The 21,507-nt window shown below is 47.9% G+C and overlaps 1 protein-coding gene across 14 annotated transcripts in view; it reads right to left on the bottom strand.

Annotated features, from left to right (window-relative positions):
- Window positions 1-18,546, bottom strand: part of ENTPD6 (ectonucleoside triphosphate diphosphohydrolase 6) — a 30,841-nt gene extending 12,295 nt beyond the window's left edge. For 2 of the 14 annotated variants that reach the window (XM_019017305.4, XM_031004840.3), the window contains exons 1-3: window positions 18,368-18,542; window positions 4,296-4,372; window positions 801-944 (exon numbers count right to left, since the gene is read on the bottom strand). Coding sequence is in view for 10 of the 14 variants with exons in the window: in XM_019017300.3 (XP_018872845.3) it covers window positions 801-944; window positions 4,296-4,372; window positions 6,822-7,143; window positions 7,629-7,682 (597 nt within the window). In the remaining 4 variants the exon portion in view is untranslated. Of the gene's footprint in view, window positions 1-800; window positions 945-4,027; window positions 4,181-4,295; window positions 4,373-6,821; window positions 7,144-7,628; window positions 7,698-17,427; window positions 17,636-17,982; window positions 18,084-18,367 lie in introns of those variants that run through there. The other 12 variants (XM_019017300.3, XM_055372794.2, XM_063702279.1 and 9 more) reach the window with 12 other exon arrangements.
- Between the last annotated feature and the right edge of the window lie 2,961 nt (window positions 18,547-21,507).

Raw genomic sequence — 21,507 nt, 5'->3', positions numbered from 1 at the left:
AATGAGTGGAGGCAGCATGGAGGGTGAGGAGGACCCACTGCAGAATGCTGGGCAGCTGGGGACACATTGGCCCTGACGTGCCGGGACTGGGAGAGGCCACAGGGTCCCTTCGACAGTCACGTCTGAGCATCGGACCAGGAGCAGGATGAGCAGCTGCCATGGGGAACAAGCAGGCTTCAGCTGCAGCACCGGGGCTCAGCACACACAAACTTCTGACCAGGATCAAGTCCCTTGAAGGCACCATGCGCTTTTATTTATTTTTTTGAGACAAGGTCTTGTTCTGCTGCCCAGGCTAGAGTTCAGTGGCATAATCACAGCTCAGTGCAGCTTTGACCTCCTGGGCTCAATCGATCCTCCCACCTCAGCTTCCTAAGTAACTGGGATGACAGGCATGCGCCACAATGCCCAGCTAATTTTTGTGTTTTTGGTAGAGATGGGGTCTTGCTATGTTGGCCAGGCTGGCCTTGAACTCCTGGGCTCAAATGATTCACCCGTCTTGGCCTCCCAGATTACTGGGAGTACAGGCATGAGCCACCGTGCCCGGCCCACAGTACACTTCTAAAATCAAGTTGCTTTCCTTATTATAAAACACAGATTCACTCTAGAAAACACGAATAACATCACAAGGAACAAAGCATCATCTGCCCACCATCCCTCCACCTAAAAGTGATGCTGCAAACTTTTCTTCAGAAGCATCTGTGTCCTGCCTGATGGTGCGGCACTGGTGAGACAGCAGGTGTTTTCAGTCATCAGTTGCCCCTGAGGGCTGGCTAATGGCACTGGGGAATGGCCAGGCTCACCTTCTGCAGTAACTTCTGGGCCTTTTCTCCAGGTAACAGGCGTAAGCCAGCTGTGGCCTTGAGGACCAGAGGGGTGGCCTTCCAGAAGTCGAACGGAATGTCCTGTTTAGCAACATCCAGTAGTTCCTGGATTCCCTGAGCGCTCTGTGAACGTGGTAAGAGCAAAGCAGGGTCTGTCAAATGCAGCATACAGGGTCACATGTGCTGCTTCCACCCTTTTGGGTTTTTTTGGTTTCTGGAGACAGAGTCTCACTGTGTTGCCCAGGCTAGAGTGAAGTGGCTTGATCACAGCTCATTTGCAGCCTTGAATTCCTGGGCTCAAGTGATCCTCCTTCCTCAGCCTCCCAAGTAGCTGGGACAAGGGCGTGAGCCACTATGCCCGACTAATTTTTAAAAACTTCTGGCCGGGCACGGTGGCTCACGCCTATAATCCCAGCACTTTGGGAGGCCAAGGCAGGTGGATCACAAGGTCAGGAGATCAAGACCATCTTGGCTAACAGGGTGAAACCCCGTTTCTACTAAAAATACAAAAAATTAGCCGGGTGTGGTGGTGGGCGCCTATAGTCCCAGCTACTCGGGAGGCTGAGGCAGGAGAATGGCATGAACCCACGAGGTGGAGCTTGCAGTGAGCCGAGATGGCACCACTGCACTCCATCCTGGGTGACAGAGTGAGACTCCATCCCAAAAAAAACAAATCACAACAACAAAAAAAAAAAACAAAAAAAAACTTCTTATAGAGACGCTGTGTCTCTGTGTTACCCATGTTGGTCTTGAACTCCTGGCCTCAAGCCATTTCCTGCCTCAGCCTCCCAAAGTGCTACGATTACAGGTGTCAGCCACCATCCCTGGCCCTTGCTTTTATAAATTTTTTTTTCTGATTTTCAAAATCTGCAGGAAACAGTGATGCAAGTGGTACTGGCAGGTGTGTGGGAACACAGGGACCAGGTGAAACATGGCAGGGGGAGGACAGGTCAGGAGAATAAGCCTGCTGTTCTACTGCAGCCTGGTGACCCAAGCCCACATCCAGACCTGTGCCAATCCTCACGGGCGATCTCAGGTGCGCCTCAGCTCCGCTGGACATTGCAAAGGTGTGGCACTAGGCAATTCTGGGGTCCCTCCTGGCACTAAACCCCATGATAACTACAACGAGGAGCCACTTCACCTGCCAGAGTGCTGGATCCAGAACCCAAGGCTGGATAAGGTCCTATGTCAGTGTGTGCATGAAAGTGAAGGTCTAGGAATGTGGCTAGGTGTTGTAGACAGGTGTGATTCTGTGGGGACATGTGGGTCGCATCTGTCCAAGGGAAAAACACGTTCCTCCTATCCAGAAATTCCACTCCAGTAATTCATCTTGGGAGGCCGAGGTGGCAGGATTACTTGAGCCCAGGAGGTCAAGACCACCCTGGGCAACACAGCAAGATGTCCATCTCTACAAAACATTTAAACATTAGCTGGGCATTGCGGTGTGCACCTATGGTCCCAGTTACTTGGGAGGCTGAGGTGGCAGGATCATTTGAGCCCAGGAGGCAGAGGTTGCAGTGAGCTGTGATTGTGCCACTGCACTCCAGCCTGGGTGACAGAGAGAGACCTCATCTCGGGGAAAAAAAACAGAGAATTCATCTGAGCGATGCCCCTTGCATGTGTGGGTAATGAAGTATGTGTCAGGTGCAGCCTTTCTCTACTGTCAAGAGAGAAAGATTGGACATTATCTAAATGTCCTTCAGAAGGGGACTGGTTCCATGAGGTAAATGTGCAGCATCCATGCAATAACATTCAGCCAAAAAAAACTAAGGAGGCTCTGCACATGCCGACATAAACGCTCTCTAATTATCCTGCTCAGCAGCAAAGCCAAAGGCCTCGGTGTGGACACCACCATGGGTGTGAAGTAAAAATGGGGAGAAGAATACAGATGACTCTGTTTACATACACATCAACCAGCCTCAAAGGATGCTAAGAGAGCCAGGACATGGGCCTCCGAGGCGGCCTGGAGTAGGAGGGACATCTGTGCTATTACCCTGGGGAGCGTGGACATTTGTCCCACTTGAATGTGTGTCACCTACTCAAACAAGTAAGGCCTTAAAAATCCTAGGAGCTTATTCTAAATTTATCTAATTTAATCAGGTTTAACTGTAAGGTCACTCTAGAATCACTAATTTCAATTTCTTTTTTAACTAAGCTACAGGAAAGCAAGGCTTGAACTACATTGTCTGAGACCATGACACGTTTGTGGACAAGAGCAATGTACTAGCTCATGACTTAAGAAATGCTTGAACCAAATGGAAGTTACAACTCTCTCCATAGCCCATTTTGTGAGTGCCTTGGTAGAAAACCAGGCATCCTGTATTAGTGCAGCTGTAAGCTTTAAGGACTTTAGATAGACGTAGCAATGCTACAAACTTACATAAATCATTATTTGACAATTTTAATGAAATTTCGATTTATTTGGTTTTGTGGATTTTGCATAATACATTTCTTTTGGATGGGGTCAGAGTCTCACTCTGTCCCCCAGGCTGGAGTACAGTGGCGCAATCTCAGCTTACTGCAACCTCCGCTTCCCATGTTCAAGTGATTCTCCTGCCTCAGCCTCCTGAGTAGCTGGAATTTCAGGCGTGCGCCACCATGCCTGGCTAATTTTTGTATTTTTAGTAGAGATGAGGTTTCACCATGTTGACCAGCTTGGTCTCGAACTCCTGACCTCAGGTGATCCACCCGCCTCAGCCTCCCAAAGTGCTGGGATTACAGGCGTGAGCCACTGTGCCTGGCCTGTAATACGTTTTTAACTTTTTTCTTTAAATATAAGGTCTCACTCTGTCACCTGTGGCACAATCATGGCTCACCGTAGCCTTGACGTCCCAGGCCCAAGTGATCCTCCCACCTCAGTCTCCCAAGTAGCTGGGATGACAGGTGTGTACCACCATGCCTAGCTAATTTTTAAATTTTGTAGAAATAGGGTTCTCACTCTGTTGCCCAGGCTGGTCTTGAACTCCTGGGCTCAAGAGATCCTCTTGCCCCAGCCTCCCAAAGTGCTGGGATTGCAAGTGTGAGCCACCATGCCTGGCCAACATTAATTTTTTTTCAGTCAATGTTTGCTATCTTCAATCAGAAACCACAACAAAAAATTAAAAATGTATTATGCAAAATTCACAAGACTAAATTAGTGTAAAAATTTGAATAAGCAAACTATCAAATAATGATTTTTGTAAGTTTGCAGGATTTGTGCTTCTGACCTGTACCAAGATCTCGGGACCCCCACGTTGGAGAAGTGAGCGCTGGCACGGTGGAGTCAGAGGATGGGGCCGGGTGGGGGCGCGTTCTCCTCTGGGCTCGCGCGCTGCACACCTTGTCTCTTCTGACCATCCCAAATGGCATGAAATGCCCAGGCAGCACTGTCAAAGCCCCCTTCCTTTGTGAAGACAACCTACCACATTCAAAGCAAAAGAACCGGCCTGAACACATTCCGCAGTTGAACAGGGAGACATGGGAGAGGATCCTTACCTTTTCAACATCATCAGCATAGGCAGAAAGACCTGGCTTCAGTGCTTTGAAGGTTTCGTGGGTTAACGTGGGAATTTCTAAGGGGAAAACATGTTGAAAAGGGTACAACTATGAATACACACAGGAGAACACATACAATCACAACTAGCCACACTTTTTAAAGACAGACACTAACACAGACCAATCCCCAAGTGGCAGGGGCCCTTCAGCTATTCCTTGTCTAAATTCTGACTCTTTGTTCATCAGAACAAGATGAGTATAATACCTAATGTCTTGGCCAGAACATTACTTCTTAATTAATTATTTTTTAAAAATTATATTTATTATAATTGTTTTTTAAAGATTATATTTATTATAATTAATTTTTTTTAAAGAGAAGGGCTCTTGCTATGTTGCCCAGGCTGGTCTTGAACTCTTGGGCTCAAGCAATCCTCCCATCTCAGCCTCCTGAGTAGCTGGGACTACAGGTGGAAGCTATGTGCACTGCATTTTACTTTTTAAGAATCCAACTTTACGGCCGGGCACGGTGGCTCACGCCTGTAATCCCAGCACTTTGGGAGGCCAAGGTGAGCAGATCACGAGGTCAGGAGTTTGAGACCATCCTGGCGAATATGGTGAAACCCCATCTCTACTAAAAATACAAAAAAACTAGCTGGGCGTGGTGGCGGGCGCCTGTAGTCCCAGCTACTCGGGAGGCTGAGGCAGGAGAATGGCATGAACCCGGGGGGCGGAGGTTGCAGTGAGCGGAGATCGCACCACTGCACTCCAGCCTGGGCGACAGAGCGAGACTCCATCTCAAAAAAAAAAAAAATAAATAAATAAAAATAAAGAAAAAAAAAAAAAGTAGCCGGGTGTGGTGATGGGCATCTGTAGTCCCAGCTACTCAGGAGGCTGAGGCAGGAGAATCGCTTGAACCCGGGAGGCGGAGGTTTCAGTGAGCCAAGATCACACCACTGCACTCCAGCCTGGGCAACAGAGCGAGACTCTGTCTCAAAAAAAATAAAAATAAAATAAAAAATAAAAATCCAACTTTACTGAAGATAATTTACATACAAAACAACTGCATCAGTGTTAAATTTTAACATAGTTAATTATTGCCAATTCAATAAACAGAGGAATAGGATAAGTGACTCCAAACTGAAAATAGGAACACCATTTCCTTGATTCTGAAATGAATTTATTAAAGGGTTCTCAAGATTAGGGTTTTTTCTTCATTTTAAAAAATGGAGTGTTTTAAATTATTAGGAGTGGTATGAACTTGTGCTTACAATAAGGAGGCATACTAAATTCAGACGCGAAGACTGGACCAGAAAAGATCAGGGACAAAACTTTTTGCAAAGTCTTTTCTCTCCAAAGAGAAAACCCTGGGACATGGCTCCAAAAGCATCGCAGGCTGATGTCTGTTGCATACTTAGCTTCAAAGAAGCTTTACTTTTAAATTAATTATTAATTTTTAAAAAGTTCCACTTAAAAAAAATTTTTTTTGAGATCAAGTTTCACTCTTGTTGCCCAGGCTGCAGTGCAATGTGTGATCTTGGCTCATTGCAACCTCCGCCTACCAGGTTCAAGCGATTCTCCTGCCTTAGCCTCCCACATAGCTGCGATTACAGGCTTCGAAGCCACTTTTAGAGATAAGCAGATATGGCATCTAAATATTTCACTACTGTAATAAGTTAAAAAATAACGCAGATGGAGTCAAAAGTAAATAAAATACACCACTCAGCTTTGGAGACAGCAGCTAGAAGTGTCCAGCACCAGCAGAACCGTGCAATGCCAGGATGGTGTCTACCCCACAGGTTCCAGGTCAGCCAAGAAGAGCGTGGGACACCCAGGGGACCTGCCTGACAGGAGCTGCAAACTCTCACTGGCTACAGCTAGAGAGACATGGAGGGCGAACCTCAGGGTCATGGGCACGAGAGGGGCATCAGGGAACCAAGGGAAGAGGGTGGTCGGAGAGCAGAGGAACCGGGTGGCGAGGGGGACCCCTCAAGAGAAGCCGCCCACTCCGGCCTGAGGCCCACCCTAGAAGCATAGCCAACGGAGCCCAGCTCCCTTATCCAGCTGAGACCCCTCTCGGCTGTTGCCCCTGGCCATCTTGGCCCACCTGGCAGCTCCCGGTCAAGCCCAGGAGCCTTTGCTATTTATCTGACTTTCCTGATTTTCTGGCTCCCATGGGACTGAATCTGGGGATACTTCCTGCCTGAACTCCCCACAAAGCCCCAAACACAACCACTGGCCTAAATCATGGTCCTAGCCACCTGACCTGCTGGTGAATGTGGGGAGAGGACAGGCCACCAAACACCTCAAGGTCTCAGCTGCCCTTCAGCATGGTCACCACTCACTAGTGTAAGAGTGATCTGGGACTCCTGGGAAATTCAGATGCTTGGACCCCAGCCCACACCAGCGTCAGCATCTCTGGGAAACTGCATTTAGACAAGCTCCCAGGTGAGCCTGTGGCAGGGGACCCGGCCAACACTGTAGCACAGGGGAGGAGATCCCGAGAGCCCTGCCATGAGAGGCGGGTACCTCTGGGGGGCCGGGTGAACTGGAAGACGTGTACTCGGGTGCCAGTGCTTCCTGCATCAAACATGATCCCGTAGAAGACCTCGTGCCCGTCTGCAGCTGTCCCCAGGGGGCTGTGGGCCTGCTGACCCCACTGGGCCCCCGGGGCTGCCCTGGTGATGCTGAAGAAGGCCTGGGTGGCGGTGGCCCGGTGCCACTTGATGTAGGCAACATAGATGAACACGCCCACACACAGCCCCAGGGGGTATGCCACCTTCGCCACCCGCAGGCTCCCGTGGTTGGATATTTTTCTCATCCTTGTTTGCCAAGGACCGTGCTGCGGCTGCTGGTGGGAAGGGGGGAGAGGCAGGAAAAGCACGTTAGGGTGCCAGGATCCAAGGAGAGTCAGACGTCCCCAGGCCCAGGGACAAAATGTTCAACCTGAAACTGCTTCGTGTTCCCCCCAGGAATCAGAAGCTTCATTTGATCCTCATAATTATTCCAGAAGGTGTGATCCCCATCCTACAGAAGAGGAACTGAGGTTTGTAAAGGCAGGACAGCCTGCTCAAGGTCACACACATTGCAGGTGCTGACCTGGTGCACAGACCACAGTGGCTGGCTCCTCTGAGGGAGGGTCCCACCAGCTTGGGACACACGGCGATTTATGTAAAAGAAGCCACATGTAAATGGTGTTCCCAAACTGTTCATGGGAACAGGAGTGCGTATCTGATTCAGTCTTTCAATCCTCAGTTATACTTCTATTCAGGCAATTTACTTTTTGAAAGGTTTAAACTCCGTCCCTTAGGCAAGTACTGAGAGCCCCAGACAAACCTGAAAAATGTAGCTCATTTTTCTGGAAGTTTCATAACGGATACCTTTTTTCATTCACATAGCCCATTCCTGCCGAGGAGAAAATAATGTCTGTGTACTTCCAAAGCCTACAAAAATTCTACTAGAGTAGCAAAATAAATTCACTGGGTGCCATTGTTTTTGGTTCGATATACCCAAAATGAAAGCATTTGTTCAAGTTTCATTGGCTGCTCCAGTGCGAGGCAGCATGTGGGAACCTGAGGCTTCAAAGGACAAGAAGTGTGGGCCGACTCTAGGGCCCCCAATCTTGGGGAACGTCCATCAGCCTGTCCCTCCCTCACTCTCTCAGTCGGTCCTGGTGAGTGGCCACTCCTAGGGGAACAGGGATCAGGAGGATGCCGGGCTGGAAGTGGCACCGGCTCTGCCCACAGCTACGTGTGACAGTGGGCAACATGCCCCTCAAGGGGGCCAGTTTCATCTGTAAGGTGGGGCTGCTCATTGGAGAGCCCCTCGTGACTCTGGGGATTCAATGTGCTCAGAACAGGCTGCAGGGAAAGCACATGCCACATGCGGGCTTTACAGAAGGGCAGCAGGAGGTGACATCTCTGTGGAACCAAGGACAGCATGGCTGCACTGCTGAGGAGGGGGCAGTAGCAGTCAAAGGAGCAAGCCCGCAGTGACCTGCGCTACCTGAGGCTGTTTGGGCACAGCAGAACGGAAGGACAGGGCCCGCGGGGCAAAGCACAGGGAGCAGGCCATTCCTGGCCCCTCCTTCCTGAGGTCCCGCCTGTGGCCACAGCTGGATATCCTCAGGCCCAGAGAGGTAAGACAAGCACTGCCACAGTGCCCTGTGCCGAGGGGAGAGGCCTCACCAGTGGCCTGGCCACCCACACTGGAGCAGGAGACAGGAAAAACCACCCTTCCCTGAGCATCTGCCACGGGCAGGGCTGCAAAAAGGCTCTCCTGGCAGGTGACAACATGCAGCCCCTCCCCAGCCCTATTCTGGGCCTGGGTCCCACCACACTCGGGGGCTTCCCACAGCTCTCAGGATCATGTTGCAGCCTCTGCCTGGGCCTGTCCCTGCTGGCCCCTGTCCCTGCCGGCCCCTGTCCCTGCCGGCCCCTGTGGTTTCATCGCACTCCTCTTTTGTCCTTGCCCACAGTGCTCTGAGAACAGTGCCTTCTTCTGCCCCTAGAACTCAGCCTCTCTCTGCCTCAGGCCCCTGGCACAGACTGATACGCATTCCCAGAATACTTGTCCCACCACCCTGGCACCGTGTCTTCATTCTGAAACCTCCACTGAAATGTCACTGCCACCCCCTTCCCGGATGCCCCCAACCTGCACATGCCCCATCACGCACTCTCTGAGCTCCCTTTACCCACCACCAGCAGTGATGAAACCAGTATTCATAGACCTGATTCCTGTAGGTCTGTGTCTCCCCACTAGGCCATGAGCCCCCAGGGCAGGGACTCAGCTTGTCTTGTGCTGCTGCTGCCCAGCATGGCATCCAAGCCCTTCTCTAGAATGGAAGAGGCTGCTCCTCTACCCCCGCACCTTCTATAACGTCACCAGACACACAACAGAGTCCTGTAGAAAATCCATAAACAGGGAGAGGACACAGCAAGACGGCAAAAGATGAAGCTCAAAGTCCCTTGTTCCCCCACAGAGAAACACTAAAAACAACTAGAGACTGGTTAAAATATTGCATAGGAGCTCTGCAAAACAGGCAACGATCTACAGCAACCAAGAGAATGCCCAGCCCAGAAGCAGCCACATTCAGGATGTCAGGAACTCTGGGGTGTTTCACTCACCCCTGCCCCAGGCCTCCCCAGCATGGCACCACCTGATGAAAGCGGCAGCCCGGTTCCCAATTCCTTCCCTTGAACTGGAGGGAGCAGAGCGGACCTTTCTGCAACATCCTAATCTGTCTTGGGCTGCCTGAGGAACAGATCTCTGTTTCACCTGACTCTGAGCTCAGAGCCCAGATAGGAAGTCAGGGAAATGGTTATGGGCACCGCTAGGCAAAGCTGTAGGATGACTATAGCCCCACGCATACCTGGGGCAAGAATGACAGGTGAGAAATACAGTAGAACATCTGAGGCCCAAGGAGGGACTGGGGGAGACTTTGAGAAAGTAAGATATATATATATAAAGCTTTGTAAAAGTTTAATGGAGCCAACAAGGCAAATAAATTGTGTTCCGGCAGACATTAAGACCTGCTTTCTCTTACCAAAAAATAAGGGCACACATTTTTATCAAAATTCGACAATTCAGAGTTAAGGGTACTGAGATTAAGCTTCAAAGCACCAACTTAAACCAAACAGCAATGAAAAATTCGTTATTCAACTTGGAAAGAGGAACTAAAACCAAGGCATAAAGGGGAGATTAAATATGTGTTCCTTGATCTCAAAGTCCTTTTAGGAAGAGGAGTTCTGGCCACATGTAAGCAACACATCACACCACCAAACCCCAATTCCAGAATCTAAATTTACAATGATAGAAAAACAAAGGTAACTCCAAATGCATTTCTTGGTATATTCCAAAGCGAAGCTTGAAAGTATTCATAATGAAAGTAAGAGATTTTAAAACAGTCACAAATATGGGGAAATTGAAAAAAACACATACACAGGCCCAGGGAAGATGCATCCTCAGAAGAAACCAGAGGAAACTTTGGCCTTCATTCAGAGCTGATCCCCACGCTTAGGCAGATCCTGCTATTTGGTGGGGGCCATTCCCAATACAGAGTTAGTCTTCAAAGACTGGGACAAGGAGCTGTTTTTCAAATGCCCAATGTTCAGCAAAAAAATCACAAGGCACACAAAGAAACAGGAAAACACAGCTCATTCAGAGGAAGAAAATGAAGTGGCAGAACCCATCCCTGAAGAAATGCAGGCACTGGATGTACTTGACCAAGACTTAAAAATGACTGTCTTAAATATGCTAAAAGAGCTGAAGGAAAACAGATAAAGAATGAAAAGAAATCAAGAAAATAACATACGACAACAAAATGAGAAATTATAAAAAAGACTCAAACAGAAATTGTGGAGCTGAGAAATACAAAACTGAACTGAAAACTCTGACCAGAGGGATTTGAGTCGGTAGAAGAATCAGCAAACTTCAACATAGCACATTTGAAAATATCAAGTCAGAGGAACAAAAAGAATGAGGAAAGTGAGCAGAGCCTCAGGGACTTAGGGGCCTCCCTCACGTGCACCATGCACATTATGGAAGTCTAAGAAAGAGAAGAGAGAATGGGGCAGAGAAATTATGTGAAGAAAGAATAGCTAAAAACCTCCCAAATTTGACTAAAGACATGAATATAAACATCCAAGAAGCTCAGTAAACCCCACATAAGATAAACCCAAAGAGACCAACACGAAGACACAATATAATCAAACTGTGTAAAGACAAAGGCAGAATATTGAAAGCAGCAAAAGAATGGCTCATCATGTACAAAGAATCCTCAATAACACTGTTAGCCAATGTCTTAGCAGAAACCTCAGAGGCCAGAGGCAGTGGGATGATACCCCCAAACTGCTAAAACAAACAAACAAAAAAATCTGTCAACAGAGAATTCTATATTCAGCAAAACTGTCCTTCACAAATGAGGGAGAAATTAAGACACTTCCAGATTAATAAAAGATGTGCGTGTTCATTGCCACTAGATCTGCCCTACCAGACTACTAAAGGGAGTCCTGAAAGTTAAAACAAAAGGGCACTAGACAGCAGCTAAAAGCTGTAAGAAAATACAAACATCTCCAGCAAAGGCAAATGGAGGGACAAATATAGAAACTAGTATTAGTGTACAATTGGTCTGCAACACTACTTAATATTTTCTTCAGGATTTAAAAGATATATGCATAAAAATAATTACAGGTTTATGTTAATGGGTACATACCCAATATATATAGATGTAATCTGTGACATCAATAACAAAGTGGGGGTAGATGGAATTGTAAAGGAGAGGTTACTGTGTCTGACTGAAATTAAGTTGATATCAATTTAAAATAGATTGCTATAACTTCAGGCTGTTATGTATGTAATCCCTATGGTTGTAACCACAATGGAAATGTCTGTAGCATATACACAAAAGGAACTGAGAAGGGAATCAAAAATGGAACCTACAAATAATCGACTAAATACAAAATAAGGTAGTAATGAAGGACAAAAAAAGCTATAAAATATACACAAATAAAATATCAAAAGCAAGTCCTTCCCTATGAGTAATTACTTTAAATATAAATGGATTAACTCCTTAATCAAGAGATACAGATTGACAGAATAGATTAAAAAACAAGACCTGACTACAGCTGACCCTCAAACAACATGGGTTTGAACTGCACAGGTCTACTTATATCCAGATTTTCTTCCACTCCTGCCACCTCTGAGACAGCAAGATCAACCTTTCCTCTTTCACCTCCTCCTTAGCTTACTCAACATGAAGACAATGAAGATGAAGACCTTTATGATAATCCACTTCCACTTAATAAATACCAAATACATTTTCTCTTTCTTATGATTTCTTATTATAATAACATTTTCTGTTCATTAGCTTACCTTATAGTAATAATACAGATTATAATTCATATAACATACAAACTATGTGTTAATCAACTATTTATGTTATCAGTAAGGCTTCTTCAACAGTAGGCTACTAGTTTAGGAGGCGGAGGCGAGAGGATTTCTTGAGCCCAGGAGTTTGAGACCAGCCTGGGCAGCACAGGGAGACACTGTCTCTACAAAAAATAAAAAAAATTAGCTGGACATGGTGGTGTGCGTCTGTAGTCCCAAGCTCCTTGGGGAGGCTGAGGTGGGAGGATCACTTGAGCCTTGGAGTTCAAGGCTGCAGTAAGCCATGATTGCACCACTGCATTCTAGACTGAAGTTACACTTGGATTTTCAACTGCAGGTGAGGGGTTGGTATCCCTAACCCATGTTGTTCAAAGGTCAGCTGTATATTCTATCTACAAGAAGGTCACTTTTGATCTAAGAACACATATGGGCTGAAAGTAAAAGAATGGAAAAGAGTCAATTCAAAGAGTGACCAAAGGAGAGCAGGGGTTGCTGTACCAATATCAGACAAAAGAGACTTTAAGTCAAAAACTGTCACAAGAGACAAAGAAGTACATTATATCATGATAAAATAGTCAATTCACCAGGAATATAAAACAATTATAAACATATACGCAGTAAACATCAAAATCCCTAAATATATGAACCAGACACTGATAAAATTGAAGAGAAATAGACAACTATCAATAATAGTAATATTATTATACTAGGAGACTGAAATGTCCCACTTTGAATAATGGACAGATAAATGAGACAGAAGATCAATATAGAAACAGAGGACTCAAACGACACTACAGAGCAAGAGTGTAACGGAGCACCCTACATGCAACGCCAGACGGTGGGCTACAAAACGGGCCTTAATGCATTTTAAACAATCCAAACCATACAAAGCATCTTTTCCAGTCACAATGGGGTGACACCAGAAATAAACAGCAGAAGGAAAACTGGATAATTCACAATTATGTGGAAATTCAGCACAGCCCAATCTTAAACAACTGAAGAGTCAAAGAAGAAGTCATAATGAAAATTAGAAAATACCTTGAGATAAGTGAAAACAAAAACACAACCTTCCAAAACTTATGGGATGCAGCAAAAACAGTGCCAATAGGGAAATGTACGTACGCTGTAAACACTTGCTTTAGAAAAGAAGAAAGGGCTCAAACAACCTAACTGTACACCTTAAGTAACTAGTAAAAGAACAAACTAAACATAAAGATAGAAAAAGGAGGAGGAAAAAAGTAAAAAAGGAGGAGGAAAATAATAAAGATTACAGGAGGATAGAGAAGAGAAAAATAGAGAAAATAAATGAAACTAAAATTTGATTCTTCAAAAATCAACAAAACTGGCAAACCTTTAGCTAGACTGACCAAGGAATAAAGAAAGAAGACTCAAATAGCCGTAATCTGGAATGAAAGAGGGGACATTACTACCTATTTTACGGAATAAAAATGATTATAAGAGAGTACTATGAACAACTGTATGCCTACAAACTGGATAACCTAGATGAAATGGACAAATTCCTGAACACAAAATCCACCAAGATAAATAATAAAGAATTTGGCAATGATTTCTTAGATACGACACCAAAAGCACAGGCAATGAAAGCAAAAATAAACAAGTGGAATTACATTAACTAAATGGCTTCTACCCAGCAAAAGAAACAATCAACAAAATGAAAACACAACCTACAGAACATGAGAAAATAGGTAAATAGTACATCTGCTCTGAAACGGGTTAATAATTAGAATATATAAAGAACTCTTAAAAGTCAACCACAAAAATAGCAATCTGATTAAAAAATAACAGATAAAAAGCATACAAAAACAGGCTCAACATCATGAATCGTTAGCAAAATGCAAAATTGCAATGAGCTATCACATCATATATTAGGACAGCCACTATCAAACAAACAGAAAATAACAAGTATGAGTGAGGATGTGGAGAAACTGGAACCCTTGTGCGCTGCTGGTGGGAAAGTCAGATGGTGCAGCTACCTTGGAAAACAGCATGGAGCTTCCTCCGAAAATCAAAGCTGGAACTACCATATGGTTCAGCAATCCCACTTCCAAAAGAGTTGAAATCAGGATCTTAAAGAGATATCTACACACTCACATTCACTGAAGCATTATTCACAAGACAGGAGAGAAATAATCCAAACATCCATCGACAGATGGATACACAAAATTCAATTTACAGCTGAACTGAATTTTGAATGAAATATTATTCAGTTTTAAAAAGGAAGTAAATTCTGACATGTGCTACAACATGGACGAGCCTTAAAGGCATTTCACTAAGTGAAATAAGCCAGTCACAAAAAGACAAATATTGTAGGATTCCACTTACATGAGTTACAGAGCTGTCAAATCACACAGACAGAGAGTAGAAGGGCAGGCGCTGAGGGCAGTGGGTGAGGAGGACTTATTGGGTAAAGAGTTTCAGTCAGGGAACATGAAAAAGTTCTGGAGACGGATGGTGATGGTGGTTGTGAATGCACTTAATGCCACAGAACTGTACATTTAAAAAGGATTACGTCGCTAATTTTTGTGTTATGTGTATTTTATGGCAACATCTAAAATCCTTCAATGGCTAGGCCAGGCAGGTAATAGAAATAAGTTCTGTGGGTATCGGACTTAAGGCACTCTGTGGGGTGAGGGCTGGGGATAAAGAGGGCAGGGCCCACCCACTGTGTCAAATACAAAACGTTTTACAATTCCGATCACACTCACGCCCTACTCTCTCAACAAAGGAGACAGATCATGCCTGACTAAGATTCTTCCTGCTGAAATGTGCTGGTGGAGCTCCTCCCTTGGGCTGCTGGCTGCTCTGCCATTTCCACAGCACATGACATGTGCAGTTCTTCTAGGCCCCTCTGGCTCTGGTTAGATGATGCCTACTCCAGGAGTAGGGACCAGCCCCCATCCCAGAACCTCCAACACCCAACACAAAACCAGATCCCAGCAGCTGCTCAGCCAGCACCTGTTGAAGGGGGTCCACTGATGGCTCAGCAGTGTACTGAGGGGGAGAATGGGCAGTAGGAGGAAGATGCAGGCATCACAGATGCCACAGGACTGGGTGATGGCCATGAACTGAAACAAGTCATCTGGGAAGGGGCCATTTGGCAGGAGGCAGCAGTGATCAGGTTTTCGACATGCTGAGTTTGATATGCCAGCAGGACATCAGTGGGAAACAGGACAGGCCCTATGAGAGGTGACAGGTTTGGGGCTGGTCCAGAAATAGGACGGACCCTATGAGAGGTGACAGGCTTGGGGCTGGGAATGATGCACATTAAGGCAACGTTAGCTGAGACTGGGAGAAGAGACGTGGCACTAGGAATGTCTGTTCCAAAGTAGCATCTCCCATACCACACCAGCCTCCCTTCCTTAGCAGACTATAACCCAAAGTTTCAGGTTTCTAAGTAATCACCAAATGTTTAATTAAATTACAGTATTTCTAGAGAAAGTTCTGAAACACTCCAGGGATGAATAGTGAGGACAAAAAGCAACAGTAACACCCTACAACTGTGAATACGTTTAATAAAATCCTCTTTATGTAATCAAGACTTTTTTTTTTTTTGAGACAGAGTCTCACTCTCTCACCTATCACCTAGGCTGGAGTGAAGTAGCACAATCTCAGCTTACTGCAACCTCTGCCTCCCAGGTTAAGCAATTCTCCTGCCTCAGCCTCCCAAGTACCTGAGATTACAGGCATGCACCACCACACCCAGCTAATTTTTGTATTTTTAGTACAGACGGTGTTTCACCATGTTAGCCAGGCTGGTCTCGAACTCCTGACCTCAAATGATCTGCCCACCTCGGCCTCCCAAAGTGCTGAAATTACAGGTGTGAGACACCGCACCTGGCCCACAATCAAGTCTTATCATGTCCCATGTTAGTCTAAGGACCATATTCTACATGATCAGATTCACAGGTGGTATATTAAATCTAGAGGCAAAGTTGCTCGTTATTTATTGTCTACCCATTTAAAAAAACCCTTTATGTGCCATGCCCTGTGTCCAGTGCCCCACAAAGCCTGCCTCACAGCCCTGGGTTTCCCTAAGACAGCACCAAGGCCCTGGGAATGTGTGTAAACGGAACTGTCTGAGATTGCAGTCAGTGTGTGGTGGAGCACACAAGAGTCCCTGGTTTCAGTCCCCAAATTGAACGTGCTTTATCACGACTTTAGAGATCCAAAAAACACTCACATACACAGACATACCTTACATAGACATAATTACTGAAGTTACACACCAAGTTCAGGAAGACAAAAGCAAGAGTCCAACTAGAACACAGTACTGAGAGAGCACAGAACCAGGAACAGCCTTGCTCTTGCACAAGGGTGGGAAGAAGAGTTCTTATAATCATGTTCACCATCCCCTCTCCCCAAGGAACAGGTCATCTCCATGTACCTGTGGCCCAGATCTAAACACCAATTTCATTCCACTAGGTTAAGGTGTTTGCCCATGGCTGAGACACCTGCAGGAGAGGAAATGGGGTTTCTGTGGGAACCACTAACACCACAGCGTGAATGTGTTGATCAGGTTCTCCCTGACAGACTCTTTGAGGAAAACAATGTCATCTCAGTCTGTTCTTTAAAGGACAGACAGGGTGGGATGAGGCTGTAAGGAAGGTAGCGGGTGGGGACTGAGTGGAGGCAGGGGTAGGAAGTAGGGTGCACACAGGCAAACAGAGAAGTGTGGCTCCTGCCGAGGCCACCCTCCAGCAGGTGGAGGCAGGAGTCAGAGAGGAGAATCTGAGGGTAGAGCAGTGTTGTCGGTGGTAGGAGCTACCCTGTCCCCTGGTTGGCTTTCTAGGAGATGGGGATGGCAGGCCACCTCTTGGAAATACAGGGGCCATCTGATGTGGATTGATGGCTGCCTAATCTGTTGGCCAGTTTCTTCAGGTTTTCAGTTCAAGTACACGGAAGGGTCATGAATGCAAATGCCTGCCATGCACGCTGTATCAAAAAATGAAGCACATTAGAAACTTCCACTCATCCTCCTGGTGGGTTTCAGTAGGTTTTTCTCTCCTTGGCAAAAACCGGTGCGTGAACCGCCCGTCAACACCACCTGCTGTTTCCTTTACACAGGAGGCGGTGGGAGGGGAGGCGCTTCCAGATCTCCTGACACAAAGGGCTGCCCACCTCCCTGGTCCTTTACCAGAACCTTCAGGAGGCAGACGACACACACACTAGCCAGCCACTCTCTCCAAGGCAAGGGGAGGGGGACAAAAAGCAATTTTGAGATTTGTACCGTGCTTGCCAGGTCCTTCAAAAATGACTACCGGCCGCCCATGGCTCTTGCACAGCGGGTGGGAGGAAGAGTCCTTGTAATCCACCTCTCCCAAGGAACTCCTGCGCGAGGTTTCAGATTCCCCGCCTGCAGGCTATGGCTGACTTCCCCGTATCCTGTGTGACGTGGGATGTGTGGCTTCGCGCAGGTAAGGCTGGAATACAGGTGCCTGGAGGGACACCCAGAGCTGCCCAGGCACTTCCCGGTGGCTGTTTCCTTTGCACTTTGCACTTACAGGTGCACTTATAATAAAAACACCCTCCCTTCCACGCTCCCCTGGGCCCTCCCATCTCTCCTTCCTCTTCCACGCTCTCCTGGCTGTTGAATGTTTTCCACTGAAGGAGTCTAGTCTGTCCACCTAGGGGGCTCTCCCTCCCTCGGTCCAGGGCGTCCGCGGCTCACATGTCAGCTCGGCCAGAACCGCCCTGACCACCTATGAGCTCCTCGGGACACCACCCCAATGCCAGGGTGAATCGTCCTTACACCCTCAGTCCTGTCCGAGCGGCCTGATCCTACCTGTTTCCCAGAAACTGTTACGCGAAGCTTCCCCGCCGGGCTCATCCAGGGCGGAGGGGCCTGTCCCTGACGCAGACTGGGGGCGGGTCCGTAAAAGCGGGCTGAATGAATGAACGCAGCAGGGCTGGGGCCCCCTGGGGCTAGAGGCCCCTGTTATTTGGCCCGCCCTGTGGCCCAAAACACTGGACTTGCCCCCCACCGGTCAGCGGAGCCAGACATCCAGGGAGCCCTAATGGAGCCTGGACAGGAAGGCAGCAGGAGGTGGGACCCGGGGTGCGAGTGACCCCGAGGCCCTCCTCCGGAGCGCAGCGCACCCGCGTGGGGAGGCCCGCCTGCAGTCGGTGATCCCCGGCCGCCCCCGCCAGCGCCCCGGCCCGCCGCTTACCGTGCACCGCGCGCTCCGCCACACCCACGGAGACGAGTGCCCTTTTCCGGGGAGCAGGCGGCAGCCGGTCTTTTGGGCTCCCCCGCCCCGGCCGGCGCCACCCCGGCCTCCACCCGCGGGATACGACCCCACGATTCCCTAGGGCCTGGGCTCCGCCCACATGCACGTGGCGTCACAGGCTGGGCGGGGCGGGCGCACCCAGCCGCGCAGGCGCAGGCGGGAGAGGATGTGGGGTTCGGGGGACCCAGTTACGCAGGCGCGGGCGGAGTATGGGCGCTCAGCTGCGTAGGCGCGGCGGCCGGCTTTTCTTTTTGCAGGTGGCCTTGCGGTTTTTCTCCAGTCCACAGCCGGGCTGGCGTCGGCCCAGAGAGGGGGGTTCGGCAGTCTGGTTCCCCGAGCGTCTCAGGGCGGGCCCTCGCCAGATTCAAGGGGTTCCCTTGGCCAGTTTCCTCACGGCGCGGCGGAGCTGGCCCTCGTCGTCCCTGGCAGGGGGCAGCCTCACAGCCTGGACCGGCCTGTGCAATTTCCCCCATCCCTCCACGTCTACATTTTATTTTTTTCTTTTTCTTTTTTTTAGGACAATGCATGATGGAAATACAGCCACATCGTAGCAGGCAGGTTCATGAAATCTGCCCTCCTCCCACCATTTCTTGACCCCATTTTCTTCTTTTTTTTTTTTAACAGGGTCTCACCCAGGCTGGAGTGCAGTGATGTGGTCTCGGCTCACTGCAACCTCTGCCTCCCGGGTTCAAGCGATTCTGTTGCCTCAGCTTCCTGAGTAGCTGGGATTACAGGCGTGCGCCAGCACGCCTGGCTAATTTTTGTACCTTTAGTAGAGACGAGGTTTCACCCTGTTGGTCAGGCTGGTCTCGAACTCCTGACCTAAGGTGATCCGCCTGCCTCGGCCTCCCAAAGTGCTGGGTCTACAGGCATAAGCCACCACACCCGGCCCTTGACCCCATTTTCTAATGTCTTCCTAGAAATCACCAAGTTTGCAACTCCTGACTGTCCTGGCTCACAGGCTCCAGCTTACTTAGGGACCCCACGGTGGGGGCTGCCCACATGCACACCTATGCTAGGCGCCCTCATTCCCGCAAGGGCCAGAGCCCCTTTCCGGCCCATGGCGTCTGGCCAAGGAGGTGTGGGTGCGCCCCAGCCAGGCCTGGTCCTAGAGGACGGCCCCACCTGCGCACCGGGGCATCTGGGAGAGCTATTGGTGGAAGAAGCCCAGGTTCCTGAAGCACCAAGTGGGCAAGAGTTTATTTTCAGGATGGGACGCTTTTGAGGGTGAATAAGTGCTAGCTGTATGGGATGCGGGGGCAGTACATAGACCAGGCCTGGCAGCCGGGCAATGCGGTGCCTGTTGGAAGGTCGCCCACAAGCACCTGGTTGGACACTGCCACTGAGATTTGGTTATTACAGAGGTTAGCCTATGCGGGCCTTCGCTGATGGACCTTGAAGTGTTTCCCAGTTGCTTTGGGTTAGGAATAATGTGACTGGATCCCGTGGACTGTCTTTGTGCATGCATGTGGGTATATCTGTCAGAAATATTCTTAGAGGTGGAATTGGCTATGGTGGAATATGTCCTTTAAAATAATATATTAGCCAAACATGGCTAAATTGCCCCCCTTAGACACTACTAATTTACACTCTGGCAAATAATGTGTAAGACTGTGGGTTTCCACACATCTTCACCAGCGGGGTCTTTCCAAACTTTTGGATCTTTCCCAATCTAATAATGACAAAACTATATCTCACGGTTTTAATTTACACTTCCTAGTATTTTGAGATCCTGTCGTGAAGTGGTGATGGCCCTGTTTCTGCCTGCTGCACTTGGCAACATGTGTTATCACTTCCTTTCTTTTCACCGCTTTTTACTCTTAGAGTTTCTAGAATTTGTGAAAGTAAAATCTTTTTGCTGGCATGGGCTTTTGTGTGTATTATACACTGCTTGGAAAGGTCTTGCACCACATCTTCCCTTCGTAGATTCTTTCTCAATGTTTAATACTCAGCTGAAATGTCACCTCCTCAGGCCATTTTATCTAGAATGGCCTCCTCTAGTTATTGTCTGTCACCTTTTATGTTATTTCCTTCATAGCACCCATCACACTGTAACCACCCAACAGCTTCTTCTTGCCTGTCGCCCAGATAGAGCCAATTTTTCAAGATGGGAATTGCAATAAAGAGTTCAATACACATAGAGCTGGCTAAACAGGAGAGCAGAGGCTTATTACTCCTCAAATCAGCCTCTCCTCAAATTCGGAGTCTAACGAATTTTTTGGGGGGGGGTTTGTTTTTGAGACAGTGTCTTGCTTTATTGTCCAGGCTGGAGTGCAGTAGTGCAGTCTAGGCTCACTGCAACCTCCACCTCCTGTTCAAGTGATTCTCGTGCCTCAGCCTTACAAGTAGCTGGGATTACAAGCGCACACCACCATGCCCAGCTAATTATTTGTATTTTTAGTAAAGACAGGGTTTCACCGTGTTGGCCAGGCTGGACTCGAACTCCTGCTCTCAAGTGATTTGCCCTCCTTGGCCTCCCAAAGTGCTGGGATTGTGTCAGTCTGGAGGCTAGGGTTTTTAAAAGATAGTTTAGCAGTCAGGGGGCTAGGGAATGGTGAGTGCTGATTGGTTGGGTTAGGGATGAAATCCTGAAGAGATGAAGCTTTCGTCTTGCTCTGGGTTAGTTCCTGGGTTGGGGTCACAAGACCAGATAGCCAGTTTACCAGTCTGGGTGGCTAGTCCATCACAATGTGGGGTCTGAAAAATACCTTGAACACCAATCTTATGTTTTAAAATAGTAATATTATCTATTGGAGCAATTAGGGAGGTTAGGAATCTTGTGGCTTCGGGCTGCAAGACTCCTAAGCCGTATTTTTTTTTTTTTTTTTTTTGAGATGAAGTCTCGCTCTTGTCCCCTAGGCTGGAGTGCAATGGTGCGATCTTGGCTCGCTGCAACCTCTGCCTCCCGGGTTCAAGCAATTATCGTGCCTCAGCCTCCTGAGTAGCTGGGATTACAGGCACCTGCCACCACGCCCGGCTAATTTTTATATTTTTAGTAGAGACAGGGTTTCACCATGTTGGCCAGGCTGGTCTTGAACTACTGGCCTCAGGTGATCTGCCCACCCTGGCCTCCCAAAGTG

This window comes from Gorilla gorilla, chromosome 21 (genome assembly GCF_029281585.2).
Source record: "Gorilla gorilla gorilla isolate KB3781 chromosome 21, NHGRI_mGorGor1-v2.1_pri, whole genome shotgun sequence".
In the NCBI taxonomy this organism is placed as follows: Eukaryota; Metazoa; Chordata; class Mammalia; order Primates; family Hominidae; genus Gorilla; species Gorilla gorilla.
Note: the sequence above shows the minus strand (reverse complement) of the source record. Positions and strands in the feature narration are given on the sequence as shown.